Source organism: Plodia interpunctella, chromosome 13 (assembly GCF_027563975.2).
Source record: "Plodia interpunctella isolate USDA-ARS_2022_Savannah chromosome 13, ilPloInte3.2, whole genome shotgun sequence".
NCBI classification, from domain to species: Eukaryota; Metazoa; Arthropoda; class Insecta; order Lepidoptera; family Pyralidae; genus Plodia; species Plodia interpunctella.
The window spans coordinates 3,612,389-3,626,457 of record NC_071306.1 but is presented as its reverse complement, the minus strand read 5'-3'; the positions used below and the strand labels follow the sequence as shown (position 1 = coordinate 3,626,457).

The window sequence follows — 14,069 nt, the reverse complement described above, 5'->3', positions numbered from 1 at the left end:
ACAACTTATCATTGATTAGACGCATTATGATGACGCATAAGATAATTTTAAGTGACAAAACAAAAACCGAGATCAATTTATAAACTATAAATGCGTTAAGCATTAGATGGTAATCATCAGTGATATATATTTTGTTAAAGGAGACCAGCATAATTTACGAGGTAACATTTATTTTGATTATAAAATACATAGAATTCTAGTTTTATAATAGTTATTATATTAGTACATAATAATTTAAGTTACAAAACAGATTTTGCGTTCGAAGCGACTGACAACAGTTCGCGATTGCATGTTGCATGATTGCATGCATACAAATGATAATAAATATGTAGTTTTTAGGTAAAAAGTATTTAATGCATTTTCATTGTGTTTTATTTTCATAAAAAATAAATTAGCTGATAGTATGTCTAGTATATTTTGTTTTTTAATAAATTTATAAAATGCACTTTTCCAGTTTAACATTAAAAACTAAAAACATTAAACCAGTGAATTTGGTAATACGTCCTATAATTATATATTCATTTTGGTATATTTTATTAACAAATGATCAACATAAATAATTTATAGGATGCTTCGCTACCTCGTTTTGCTGTCTCTGGCCTCTGTGGCCGTGGCCTACTTTAACCCTCACTATGCCGCGGGCCGGAGCACCATGGTCCATCTCTTCGAATGGAAGTGGGATGACATCGCGGCTGAGTGTGAGCGGTTTCTCGGCCCAAGGGGATTTGGTGGTATTCAGGTACAAAATCTATACTTCCATATATTGCTCTCGTCGCTGTATTTTTTATTATATATGTTAGTGTAAAAGCCCGAACGCTACGGTAAATCCTAAGATTTACCTGTCTTAATTTAACTATCAATGGCAAAAGTCCCAACAGTCGCTCTTTCTCATTTCTCGGCTCGAACACGAAAAGTAACGATTTTAGTGAAATATTCTTGATATACAGGTGTCTCCCGTAAACGAGAACTTGATCATCTGGTCTCATAACCGGCCCTGGTGGGAGCGTTATCAGCCCATCTCCTACAGGCTTTTCACCCGTTCTGGAAACGAACAACAGTTCGCCAACATGGTCCGGCGATGCAACAATGCTGGTGTCAGGTATGATATAAATAATAATATATATTATAGGTGCACGTTGAGAGTATGCTATCTTGGGAATACACCTTATAAGCTACTTTATCACTAACTAAATATTAAGAAGATTTTCCAATTAAAGAAGTAAAATTTAGCCATAAAATCATATTCTGTTTATAACATCTTCATCAGGATTTATGTCGACGCCATCATCAACCACATGACGGGCACTTGGAGCGAGAACACTGGAACTGGAGGCAGCACCGCCAATTATGGAAACTGGCACTACCCATCGGTACCTTATGGAAGAAACGACTTCAATTTCCCCCATTGCGTCATCAGCGGCAGTGATTACGGTTGCTGCGCTGACAGGGTAAGATTTTTAACCCATAGTTAATAAGTTGCTAGCTTGGGGTTTTTTTTACCTTCCTCTTATCCTCCTTAATAGAAAGTCATTAATTTTTAGTACATTTTCTTTGTCATATTGGGCATTATTTACGTATTTAGAATGCCCAATTTATTACTTGACATGACAAAACATTTATGGACAATCATTCCAATATTCCGTGTTAGGGAAGTTTTATCGTATTTACTTAGAACAAAATGTTCAATTCTATAGTTATATAAATAGATCTTTAATAACTTACAAAATACGTCCTAATAGAATGACTTATTTCACAGGTACGAAACTGCGAGCTTTCCAGTCTGAAGGACTTGAACCAAGGCACTGAGTATGTCCGTACACAGATTGTCAACTTCATGAACCACCTCATTAGCTTGGGTGTTGCTGGTTTCAGGTATAAAAGAATTGGTCCAACCTCATATCTATTACATTTTACGTAGTTCATTGAGTATGGGTATATATTGTATAAAAGTATTTACTAAAGATTTATTTGTAGAATCGATGCCGCTAAGCACATGTGGCCATCGGACCTGCGCGTAATCTACGACAGGCTACACAACTTGAACACAAATCATGGCTTCCCAGCTGGTGCTCGTCCTTATATCTACCAGGAGGTCATTGACCTTGGCAATGAAGCTGTTAGCCGGAACGAATACACTCCTCTTGCAGCAGTCACGGAGTTCAGATTCGGCATGGAATTGAGTAGAGCATTCCAAAGAGGAAATGCTCTCAGATGGTTGTACAACTGGGGTCCACAATGGGGTCTATTGGCTTCATCCGTGTCTCTTGTCTTCATTGATAACCACGACAACCAAAGGGGCCATGGCGCTGGTGGTGATATCCTCACTTACAAGAGTGCCAGGGCTTACAAGGGAGCTATTGCCTTCATGATGGCTCACCCCTACGGTCAACCTCAGTTGATGAGCAGTTTCGCCTTTACCAACACTGAAGCTGGTCCTCCAATGGATAATAGTGGCAATATTATCTCTCCTGCTATCAACTCTGTAAGTATTTTGTTGCAATATAATCATAATCATAATTGTGGTCAAAATTAAAAAGGAAAATGTCCAAGTTATAATCGCTTTTGAAGCTTTTATTTGAAACTTGTTTTCATATTGACTCCACATGTATTATCTTGTGACTATAATGATAATTAAGAAGTAAGTTCAGTGTAAGATACTGATATAATTTATTGTCACACAGGATGGAACGTGTGGTAATGGTTGGGTGTGCGAGCACCGCTGGCGTCAGATCTTCCAGATGGTTCAATTCAGGAATGTAGCTGGCACCACAGGCCTCAACGACTGGTGGGACAACGGCGGCAACCAGATCGCTTTCTGTCGCGGTGGCCAGGCCTTCATCGCTTTCAACCTTGAGTACTGGGCGTTAAATCAGAGCCTACAGGTAAGAAATGATATTGTGTTTCTATATCTTCTTTAAGTTCTGTATAAATATATGGAACTACTATTTATATGCATGTATATAAAAAATAAATATTTTTTAAAGAACCCCTTAGAAATAAAAACTTACCAGCAGATTTTTGATATTCCACATTTATTTCAGACCTGCCTCCCAGCTGGTAGATACTGTGACATCGCCTCCGGTACTAAGAACGGTAACAGCTGCACTGGGAAGACGGTGACTGTCGGCAATGATGGCCGTGCCAACATCAACATCGGTCCCGACGACTACGACATGTACTTGGCTATCCACAGGGGTGCTGACGTAAGTATTTTTACAAGTTGTATTCAGTTTCTAAACTTCCAGTATTTAAATGTTACCTGCAGCTCCTCGGGTCACTAAGGGTGAGCTGCACCAGTCAGTTTTATCATTGATTTTAATATGCGCGCCGCTGAAGTTTAGACAATTTTTTTCAGCGTAGATTAAAGTTAACCTCAAAGTTGACTGGTGCAACCCACTGTAACTATATCTATTCTTTCTTCAAAATGAGTCCTATTACTACTTAAACTACTAATTTTATTTTTTGTTTCAGTCACTACTCTAAGCTGAACGACCCGAGAGAAATGAAGATTACCTTGTATTTAATCTGAAAGTATGTTTTCAATGTTTTGACGTGTAAATTGATTTATTGCTTACACTTCTTACTTATTATACATTGAACTAAGTTTGAATTTGTATTTTTGTTCTATTATGTTTCATAATGAATGCCCTGATTTGTTTTAAGCCTTGTTCTTTTAGTAATGCCAATGATGTAACTGCGCATATCCAGTTCTATACTAGGTAGTTCACAGTTTCTAGGTAGTACTCAGTTTATTCACTACAGGGTCTTTCCCTAATACAATCCATCCATCTTTTTTTAGTTCTCCTCTCCTGCTAAAACGAGCTTAAATTATGAAACTCGTTTTAGCAGGGTGTAAACATAGTCTATAATTATCCCGATGACTTCTTAACACAACATCATCTCGTTCACATTTCTATTTACTCTCGTCACGTGTCCAAACGAAGTAAGTTATTTAAGTATGTATTTTTATATGACTTTATATTTAACGCGACTTTGCTTTTTAAATCTCACCATTGAGTCGATTTTCTATGAGATGCAGCTAACCAATCACTGTGCGCCATTGTGAACGATAACCACACCGCATTGTAATTAGTTCGCTGCGTCTCACTTCAAATCGATTCGATAGTTAGAAATGAAATGCAAATCCCTATCTCATCAGTCAGCTGAAATTCAATCTCTGGTATGCTTATCGTTCGACCGTTATCTTTAACGTACGTTTCACACTTATTGAAATATTAATATACATTAATATTTCAATAAGTGTGAAAATAAAGATAATCAAGACTAGGCGATAGTCCGTGAAAGCCGTTTTCATATCTTATCAGAATTGTTTGAGTCATTATGAAATTTCACAACAAAACAGCCTGAACATCGGTTACCAAGCCAGGTTTGCGAATCGATTCTAATTTTAATAACTCTTATTTATTATAGTGCTTAGTATATAAATTATCAAGGATTAATTGCATTAAGAAGATAATGTTACGTAGCAAACAAAATCCGAGATTTTATCTGATACTATATAAGTGTTAGCGTGGTACGAGGTAAATATCAGTGATATAATATATAATTGTGTTACAGGACACCAACGAAATTAAAAAAAAACGAGGTAACAATTTTATGTAACTTTAAGTTTTTAAATAAATTAATATAGTACAAAGTTATAAAGTCACTTATATTACAAAATTAAGATTATGTTTTAATTTTATTCAAAGTTTCAGATCAAACGTAACACAAGCACCGTTTATTTTATTTTCATACTTCCTAGCTATGACGACGTCGGTGGCGCAGTGGTAAAGTTCTTGCCACTGAACCAAGGGGTCCCGGGTTCGATCACCGGTCGGGTCATAATGGACAATGATCTTTTTCTGATTGGCCCGGATCTTGGATGTTTATCTATATATGTATTTGTTATAAAATATAGTATCCCATAACACAAGTCTCGAACTTACTTTGGGGATAGCTCAATCTATGTGATTTGTCCTAATATATATTTATTTATTTATTAGATAATATAGATTATGGACTCCTGTCTGAAAAAAAATACAAATTTTAACAATAGATAAAAACTAAAAGATATATCCTAGAATTATAAGTATTTTGTGATACGACAAACATTAATACGAGTACGACAAACTTTTTAGGATGCTTCGCTACCTCGTTTTGCTGTCTCTGGCCTCTGTGGCCGTGGCCTACTTTAACCCTCACTATGCCGCGGGCCGGAGCACCATGGTCCATCTCTTCGAATGGAAGTGGGATGACATCGCGGCTGAGTGTGAGCGGTTCCTGGGCCCAAGGGGATTTGGTGGTATTCAGGTATGACATCTATATTGTCATTTTTAGTTTTTATTATATAGTTTAGGTCTTTTAAACTTTGGTCAACAAATTTAAAATATTTAATTATAATTGAAAAAAATTGACTATGGAATTTAAACCGAATTAAACAGATTTATTAAATGTTTTATATAACAGGTACTACATATTATATGTCTGAAGGTGTACATATTTTTGCATTCTTCTGAAGTTCCATATTTCTATGTAAACAAATTAAATATCTACCTGAAATATATATAATTTAAAATGATGATACTAAGTATAAAAAAACCGATATCGTAAAATTACATGACAGCATGACACCCTTGGAAACTGTACAGCAGAATGTAATGGAATATCGCAATGACTATAATTAAGTTACAAAGGAACTGCGCATTTCGCGAAACAGAATTACTGTTTTTTATTTATCTGCGAAAAGTTAATAAATGTTAGAAAATGTCGTGGATATTTTTAGCTACAAGTCAGAGTATTTTTTGTATATTTTGTACGTTAAAAGGTGGATAAGTAATGTATAGACTTTTGCAAATAAAACATGACGAGTTCCTGCAAATGCAAACAAAAAATTCCGTACTCTTTCAAATATTTAATAGGTAAACTCTTCTCCACCCAAATAAAATTTTTATCTGTAGTACATTCCGAAATTATCCTGTGTGTAATATAACGATGAAAAAAGTTTATTTTTATTACGTCCAAACATAACCTACCATGAAACACACAAACACGTATCACGTTACTAATGTTTACATGCTATCTCTTTTTCCTATACTTACCATGTACGCATAGTGTAAATAAAGTAAGAATGTGTGGACGTAATAACGTGCTACATGTCTCATAATTCATCGTATTAATGGCACCCAAGATTAAATTACTTTAAAATATGAAATTAAAATCATTTACAATTCACAGGTATCACCCGCAAATGAGAACCTGGTCATCTGGTCTCACAACCGCCCTTGGTGGGAGCGCTACCAGCCCATCTCCTACAGGCTTGTTACCCGTTCTGGAAACGAAGAGCAGTTCGCCAGCATGGTGAGACGATGCAACAGTGCTGGTGTTAGGTATGGTCATGTCATGTATAAGTAGCCATTAGGTTTGATTGTTTGTTTAGTAATATGTTCAGTACAAAGTATATTTGCTAATAGTACATATACAATAAAAATTTACTCAAGGTAGTAATGATTAAAGGATTTAATTAATTTAAAGAGATCTCTCTGATTTGAATAAGAAGAATGTTAAAAACTGTTACCAATTTTTTAAAGGAAAATTTAGTATCATTTTATCAGAAAAATTGTCCTCCTTCGCTATGTAAAATGTGGCACTTCATACAATGTTCTTGGACGGGTCTTGAATATTATTAACAGAGGTAGAAGTACCAATTTTAGGACAAGAAGTAATATTATGTATTATAAAGTTTCAAGAATTTATCTGATCTGATATTGTCGCCATCCATAAGTGGCCTATGATAAGTGTTTTCCTCAGGATCAGATAATTTTGTTGTTATTTATAAACAATGTTGGTACATAGGTGGTACATGATGCTGAAAAAAATGTTAAAAAATACGACCTTACATGTAATTATTGAATAAATCCCTTGCAATAACAATTTTTATCACCAATCATAGATCTGATTGCAATCGCGAATCACGGATATAGATATTTTAATGATAATATTTAGCAATAATATTATTTACGTTATCATCAGGATTTACGTCGACGCTATCATCAACCACATGACTGGCACTTGGAACGAGAACACTGGAACTGGAGGCAGCACCGCCAACTTTGGAAACTGGCACTACCCAGCTGTGCCATATGGCACCAACGACTTCAACTGGCCCAATTGCGTCATCAGCGGCAATGATTACGGATGCTGCGCTGACAGAGTAAGTAGTAGACCTAAAGGTCACACCAAAGGAGATGAATATTTTGGGATACTAAAAAGTAAATCTAAACTTTTTTTGTGATAAGACCCTTATCTGTATATGGAGGATTGGTGATAGAAATTAATGTTTATGAAGGTTATAATTTGAAATTAATTTCGCAATAAATTTTATAATTTATAGGTACGAAACTGTGAGCTATCTGGTCTGAAGGACTTGAACCAAGGTACTGAGTATGTCCGCACACAGATCGTCAACTTTATGAACCACCTCATTGGCTTGGGTGTTGCTGGTTTCAGGTACCTATGTTGTTACGATTGTTTATTTTGAATCAATGATTAATACACGAATTAGTACTAGCTGATGATATGTTACTGAAAATTGTTTTGTTTTTAAAAGATATTAAATTAACTAAACAAACTAAACATTACAAACTTTTTAGGATTGATGCTGCTAAACATATGTGGCCAGGAGATCTACGCATAATCTACGACAGGCTACAAAACTTGAACACAGACCATGGCTTCCCATCTGGTGCCCGTCCATATATTTACCAAGAAGTCATTGACCTTGGCAGTGAAGCTGTCAGCCGAGATGAATACACTCCTCTTGCAGCAGTCACGGAATTCAAATTTGGCATGGAATTGAGCAGAGCATTCCAAGGAGGAAACCAGCTAAGATGGTTGGTCAACTGGGGTCCTCAATGGAGTCTTTTGGCTTCAGACGTATCTCTTGTCTTCATTGATAACCACGACAATCAAAGAGGTCATGGCGCTGGTGGTAACATCCTCACCTACAAGAATGCCAGACCTTACAAAGCAGCTATTGCCTTCATGTTAGCCCATCCATACGGGGAACCTCAGTTAATGAGCAGTTTCGCCTTTACTAATACTGAAGCTGGTCCTCCAATGGACAACAGTGGCAATATCATTTCTCCATCTATTAATTCTGTAAGTTATCATTATTTTTCATTTTTAGTGCTTGAAAAATTATATTTGTTGATAATTTTAGTTTTACCTACATTTACAATGTTTTTCTTTACCGTAAAATATATAATAAGAATATGATTGTTGTGCAGGATGGAACATGTGGTAATGGTTGGGTGTGCGAGCACCGCTGGCGTCAGATCTTCCAGATGGTTCAATTCAGGAATGTAGCTGGCACCACCGGCCTCAACGACTGGTGGGACAATGGCGGCAACCAGATTGCTTTCTGCCGCGGTGGCCAGGCTTTCATCGCTTTCAACCTTGAGTACTGGGATATGAACGAGAATCTTCAGGTAAGAAATAGTCTTATTTCCAACAAATTAATTTACATTTTGTGAAACCTTTCATTTAATATTAAACGTAATGTAAATGCTTTTAGGTTAACCACATAAAGAAAGTTCACAATAATTGTTTGAACGCATTTTAACAATGAAATTGAAATTGCAGAGTTAATTTCATTTTCCTTTATATCTTTAAGCTGAAATTTTACTTGCAGTATAGTATTATCCATTGTTGATTGACTGATTCATTAATTACTTATTAGCATTTTATTATTAAATATCAGTAGTTTGATTATTTAATTTAACTTTACTTAATCGTTGAACTTTTTTAATCGGTAAAGTGTGACTTAGATTTTATAAGTATAGTCTCCTAAAGTTGGTAGTTTAAGTTCACTAGTATGCATGCGTTTACTTGCCACGAAACGCGGTAGGTAATCGTAAAAGTCATGTCAAAATATGATTTCGAAAGCCAGCAAAACGCCTCGCATTAGAGTATTTTACTTATAGTATACCTACAGCAAATAGACTGGGGATAGAATGAGCATTCGCTAGTGTGGTATAATCGCACCTTCCGGAGCGAGGCGGGGTTGGTCCAGTGGATACGACGCCTGCATATGAATCGAATGGTCCCAGGTTTGTATCTTATTGCGACATGATTTTGTATACCAATAAGATTCATGTATTAGTTTTCATGAGCAACCACTTGCTTGGTTGGCATTGGTTGACAATTTAGTTTACAATATATATGCCACTACTTGCTACTAGATGGCGATATATAGTTATAAAGTCATGTCAGATACGTCTATGCGGCTTCAATGAATCTTAAAAAAGTGTTACCAATAAAACACATCCAATTCGATATTCTATACGTTTCTTTCAGACTTGCCTCCCTGCCGGCACATACTGCGACATTGTCTCCGGCTCCAAGAGCGGTAACAGCTGTACCGGCAAATCTGTTACCGTCGGCAATGACGGACGTGCCAGGATCTCCATTGGAGCCAACGAGTTAGACGTGTTCCTTGCTATCCACAGAGGAGATGATGTGAGCATTACAGCCATAATAATTACTTGCACCTAACATGACCAGACTGCGAACGCTGATGAGGCTGAATATTATTACGGCTATTTCCAATGGTACGCCCATTGGAAATAGGCGTGATAATATGTATGTAGGCATGGACAAAGGATTTCCACTTGCCAAATCTAACTTGCTACTCATCACTAATAAAAATTAAATGTTTTTTTTAAATTGATATTTAAGTAATAAAAAGAAATTCAATTCAAAATTAAACGACATTAGTTTTGACAGATATGACACACAAAACTATATTAGGTATACATTAAGTAAGTATATTCTCATTAAAATTTACACTCCATATCCATTGGCTGTTCCATAAGGATTAAAATTACTCTTTATTTCTATTTTTAAAAGAAAATCATATCTAATCTAGAATTGTGTTATTTGAGGTCATTGAACAAAAATTTATTTACATTGTTTCAGTCACGACTCTAAGCTGAGCTACCCGAGAGAGATGGAAGACTACTAATGGATGGAAGTTTTCTATTCTCCATCTGATTCGACCTGTGAAAATTACTATATGCAAACTTGATTCTACACTTTTTACACTATATAGACTAAACAAAATTAAAAAATATATAATTCTTGTTTGTTTTAAAAATAAAGTATTTTTTCATTTGATTATTTCTCTGTTTGTTTAAATGCATAAACAGAATTTTCAAATCAATTTAGATCAAATAGATACAATATTTCAAACGTTGGTTATTGCATACGAGGCGGGATTTTTGAGAGACTCGAAGCGGAGCGCGTTATTAAAGTCGAGTATGTAATGATCAATGTACGGATGTGTCATATGTCAAGTTTTACGTCGTTCGATGTAAAACTTTGATTGAAATACTAGTGTTTAATATTTCGAACAGGTGTTTTGAGAAGTTTTAAAATATAATAGAAAACTGATGTTTTATTGTATTTCCTCCATTTACAATCATTAGGTTCCTTCTATCAGTCAAGTGTCAGGTTCTAAACTAACTATTTTAACTAATTTTGTTTTTATTCCCAATCTGGTCCCGAATTTTCATCTCATTATTACATTCAAAACTGAAGTTTTTTCCAGTAAAACACGTAAATTCAGTTGAAGTCGCCCCACAAGTGTGCTGTTTCTGCAGTCTGTATCAAAATAAACTTGTTGCGCGCAGATATGGGTTTACGCCCGGTTCCTTCCTAAACAATCGGGCGCAAATCCATCTTAAAGTTGAGTTTGCGCCCTAATTTTTGGGAAGAAAATTGGCAAATGTTAGGCGTAAACCCATCTATAGTTGCGCGTGCTGTAAATTGAGCTATACCAGTATTATTGCGTTTCGTTTACCAACAAAGACGCTCAAAATAGGGCTGGTTGCTCGAGTGGCTTGTAAAACATGGTTTATTATTATATGATAGTGATTGTTGAGAATATCTTTCAATGCTAGAATAACGTGGCGTGACAGCAGGAGTAGGTTTAGCGTGTGATCCCGCCCTCTAATAGGACCACTCCTTATCCTCTCGTGGATTGTGGATAAGTATGTTACGGATCTGAGAGCCGATAAGAAACAATAGTGGGTTAACGTCATAATTGTAAGATTTATTTTATTACGTTAACCTGGAACCTCGTGGTGTCACAGTCCCGAATACTCAAAGAAACACGTGAGTATGAGAAGAGAGTACTTATTAGTCAATATTTTTATGAGTGGATAATGGTGAAAAGGTGCCGGAGCTCGCGGTAAAGGCAAAGAATAAGGGTTCTTTCTTTAGCATAATTTATTTTGTCCTATTCTTTGGCATACCGGTTTTGACATAATAGGTCTAATGCATAATTTATTTTGGCATACGGGTTAAGCGTGACATAATTGACTTTTAGGTTAGGTTAGGATAGTTATGCTTAAAAATTATTACGCCTTAATACAGTATGCTATATTACATTATGGATTAAATTTTTATACTTATAGATAAGAGAAATCAAAAAATAAATCTAAAAAATCGGCTGTAATTTTACAAACGTCAACCCGATCCTCTTCAATTCCTTGGATATGCTATAGCCTGTTAGCTGCCAAGGCTGTGTCATTTCGTCGCCTCTTACTACATCCACAGGAGGATATGGATATTACGAGATCAGGTAACCCTAAAAAGCAGGCGTGAATGTTTTACTTCGCCAAAAATAACCATGTTACGAATCAGGTGAATTCAGACCGATTTCCAACCGTCACAATAAAAATGTTAACGCCCCAGTTCAGCTTCCATCACTCTGGTCGATGAACTTAATATTTCTGTTGAGTCATCAACTTTTGTTACGTACATTTTAACGAAAAATAGATTTATGCATTGTTTATATTGCAAAGAAAGTAATTCTTTTAGTTACTGGGTCAGGTGACCATTGTATGGTCCTGATTTTGGTAAAATTGTTTTTTTTTCGCTTATTCTCGTTACGGAGCTGTGAGGCCTCTAAAAGATTAGCATAAAAAATTATAAGATATGTCTACGATTTTACAACCGGCCGCCGCGGCCCTGACGTCAATCCTCTTTAAAAATGCTATTGTTGCCAGCTGCAGCTGATCAGCTGTTAAGGCTTTGTGTCCCTTAGTACCCTTGTACGACAACGCCTTGTACACACGGGGAGATATGGAGTGGTCCTATTCTAGGGCGGTACCGTATTCCACATGAAATCTAATGTCTTTCTATAATTATAAGGAAATTTTGTAATAGCTACGCATTCTCTTTTTAACGAAATCGGTCATATTTTTGATAACAGTAGTATTTTAGTCCAAACTTTAAATTGGGAAAACAATTTGTTCATGGAAAAAGTTCTATGACCTTTGCATTTAGGTAGTTAACAAGCCTAACCCTACGCCCTAGTTCTGTAGTTAATAAATTGCCACAGACGACACGTGTCGCCATTTGATTAATTTTTTACAATGTGATAATGGTGTAGGACAGTTTGCACCGTCAATTTCTGTCTCATTCCATTTGGTGTTCATACACCAAACGAATGAGACCAATTGGAATAAGAAACGTAGCTAGGTACATTACAATTATGACATTGCAATGTACGTTTCTTATTCTACGTTTCGATTTTATTCGAAAATTATAAAAAAAAGTCACTGGTCTTAATCTAGCTCGCTCATCTTATCGAATCGAAAATTATATTATTGAAAAATGCTATTTAATTTTTGAAAAGGCAGACTCGTCATTATGATTTTCGACAATAAGTGGCTACAGAAATCGTGCTTTTACCTGCTTAATTGATTATAAAAATTTAGTCTTAATAAAATCGATGGAGTAAAATAGAAAAAATATATTTATTTGAAATGCTACATAACATACAAAAAGAAGAGAGCACGCAATAAACATCGTCAAGTATGGAAAGGTACAGATAACACTATGAATATGTTTGCCGGAGCAATTGAAACATTCCACAACACAGCATTAGTCTATATAGATTACTAGATGTTACCCGTGGCTTCACTCCCGTGGGAATTTTGAGATAAAATATAGCCTATAGCAATCTTGGATAATGTAGCTTTCTAATGGTGAAAGAATTTTGGAAATCGGTTCCGTAATTTGGTAGATTACTCGCCTCAAACATATAAACTCACAAACGCTTAACTCTTCATAATAATAGTATAGATAATCTATTAGATGCCTATTTAGTATCTATCTATAAATACCTATTTTAAAATCCTTGATTTAAATACTTTTTTCTATGATACAGACGGCAGTAATAGTCGAATCTTGATAAAAAAAAAAACATTATATAGGCTCCACCCCGCCCGGATAAAAAGAACAACATTAACGTCTTAAGCCCACTCATATGTAGAAAGCAATCGATACTTCCTTGTTCCTAAAAAAATCGAAGTTCGACCCAATTGGAAGCCACATGTTAACCGAAGCTTTTTCTCCGAAGGTCTAATTGCTGTAATTATTTCCCTTACTTTATTCAAGGTAACGTAATTTACATCGACCGGGAATTGAACGGGAAATTTATTTACGTTTTTCTTTAGTGTGTGGTTTCCTGAGATAGATTTCCTCTACCGAAATCAGGTTAAAAACATTGTTTATTTACGGTGTCAGGGCTGACCACCTGGGCGGCGATTCTGCAGAAGGATACGTCGTAATCGTATCCCAACAGTATTTAAATAATAGTCCTTAGTAATGGAGCGATTATTACTACTTTTAGAAAACCATTGAGACACGATTTTGACTTATCATTAGCAGAATTAACAACCCGTAATAAGAAAAAAATCATTTTATTAGTTTGACCTGAATAAAAAGAAATAAAATGGACCCTACAATGTATGTAATAGGTATGTTACGACTTTTTATTATTTAAACATTAGAGGGTGACTAATTTGGTGAAACAAAAAATCCTTACATATAATGCTCATTAAGGGTGGGTGGTAACAGAAAAACCCAAGTACTTACGCCATTTTGTCTAAATGTCAGCAGCGCGCCGGTTAAAATAAACGTTAAATTGCAACTCATTCTAATTTTATACTATAATGTACATATTACAGTAAATACAATAAAAGTTACTTACGTATTCT

The 14,069-nt window shown here is 35.5% G+C and overlaps 2 protein-coding genes across 3 annotated transcripts; both read left to right on the top strand.

Moving 5' to 3' along the window:
* The first annotated feature begins 25 nt into the window (after window positions 1-25).
* Window positions 26-3,610, top strand: LOC128675056 (alpha-amylase 4N-like). 2 transcript variants are annotated; one of them, XM_053754152.2, is made up of 9 exons: window positions 26-161; window positions 568-739; window positions 948-1,099; window positions 1,268-1,448; window positions 1,757-1,872; window positions 1,975-2,482; window positions 2,682-2,882; window positions 3,042-3,203; window positions 3,472-3,610. In XM_053754152.2, the coding sequence occupies exons 2-9, from the start codon at window positions 569-571 to the stop codon at window positions 3,481-3,483; spliced, it is 1,503 nt and encodes a 500-aa protein (XP_053610127.1). In that variant the 5' UTR covers window positions 26-161; window position 568; the 3' UTR covers window positions 3,484-3,610. The 2 variants fall into 2 exon arrangements, with proteins under 2 accessions (XP_053610127.1, XP_053610126.1); XM_053754151.1 differs by lacking the exon at window positions 26-161 and adding an exon at window positions 290-339.
* Window positions 3,611-4,483: 873 nt separating this feature from the next.
* Window positions 4,484-10,179, top strand: LOC128675057 (alpha-amylase 2-like). Its single transcript, XM_053754153.1, has 9 exons — window positions 4,484-4,606; window positions 5,142-5,313; window positions 6,238-6,389; window positions 7,033-7,213; window positions 7,394-7,509; window positions 7,653-8,160; window positions 8,289-8,489; window positions 9,358-9,519; window positions 9,979-10,179. Exons 2-9 carry the CDS (start codon window positions 5,143-5,145, stop codon window positions 9,988-9,990), a joined length of 1,503 nt encoding a protein of 500 aa, XP_053610128.1. The 5' UTR covers window positions 4,484-4,606; window position 5,142; the 3' UTR covers window positions 9,991-10,179.
* The last annotated feature ends 3,890 nt before the right edge of the window (window positions 10,180-14,069 follow it).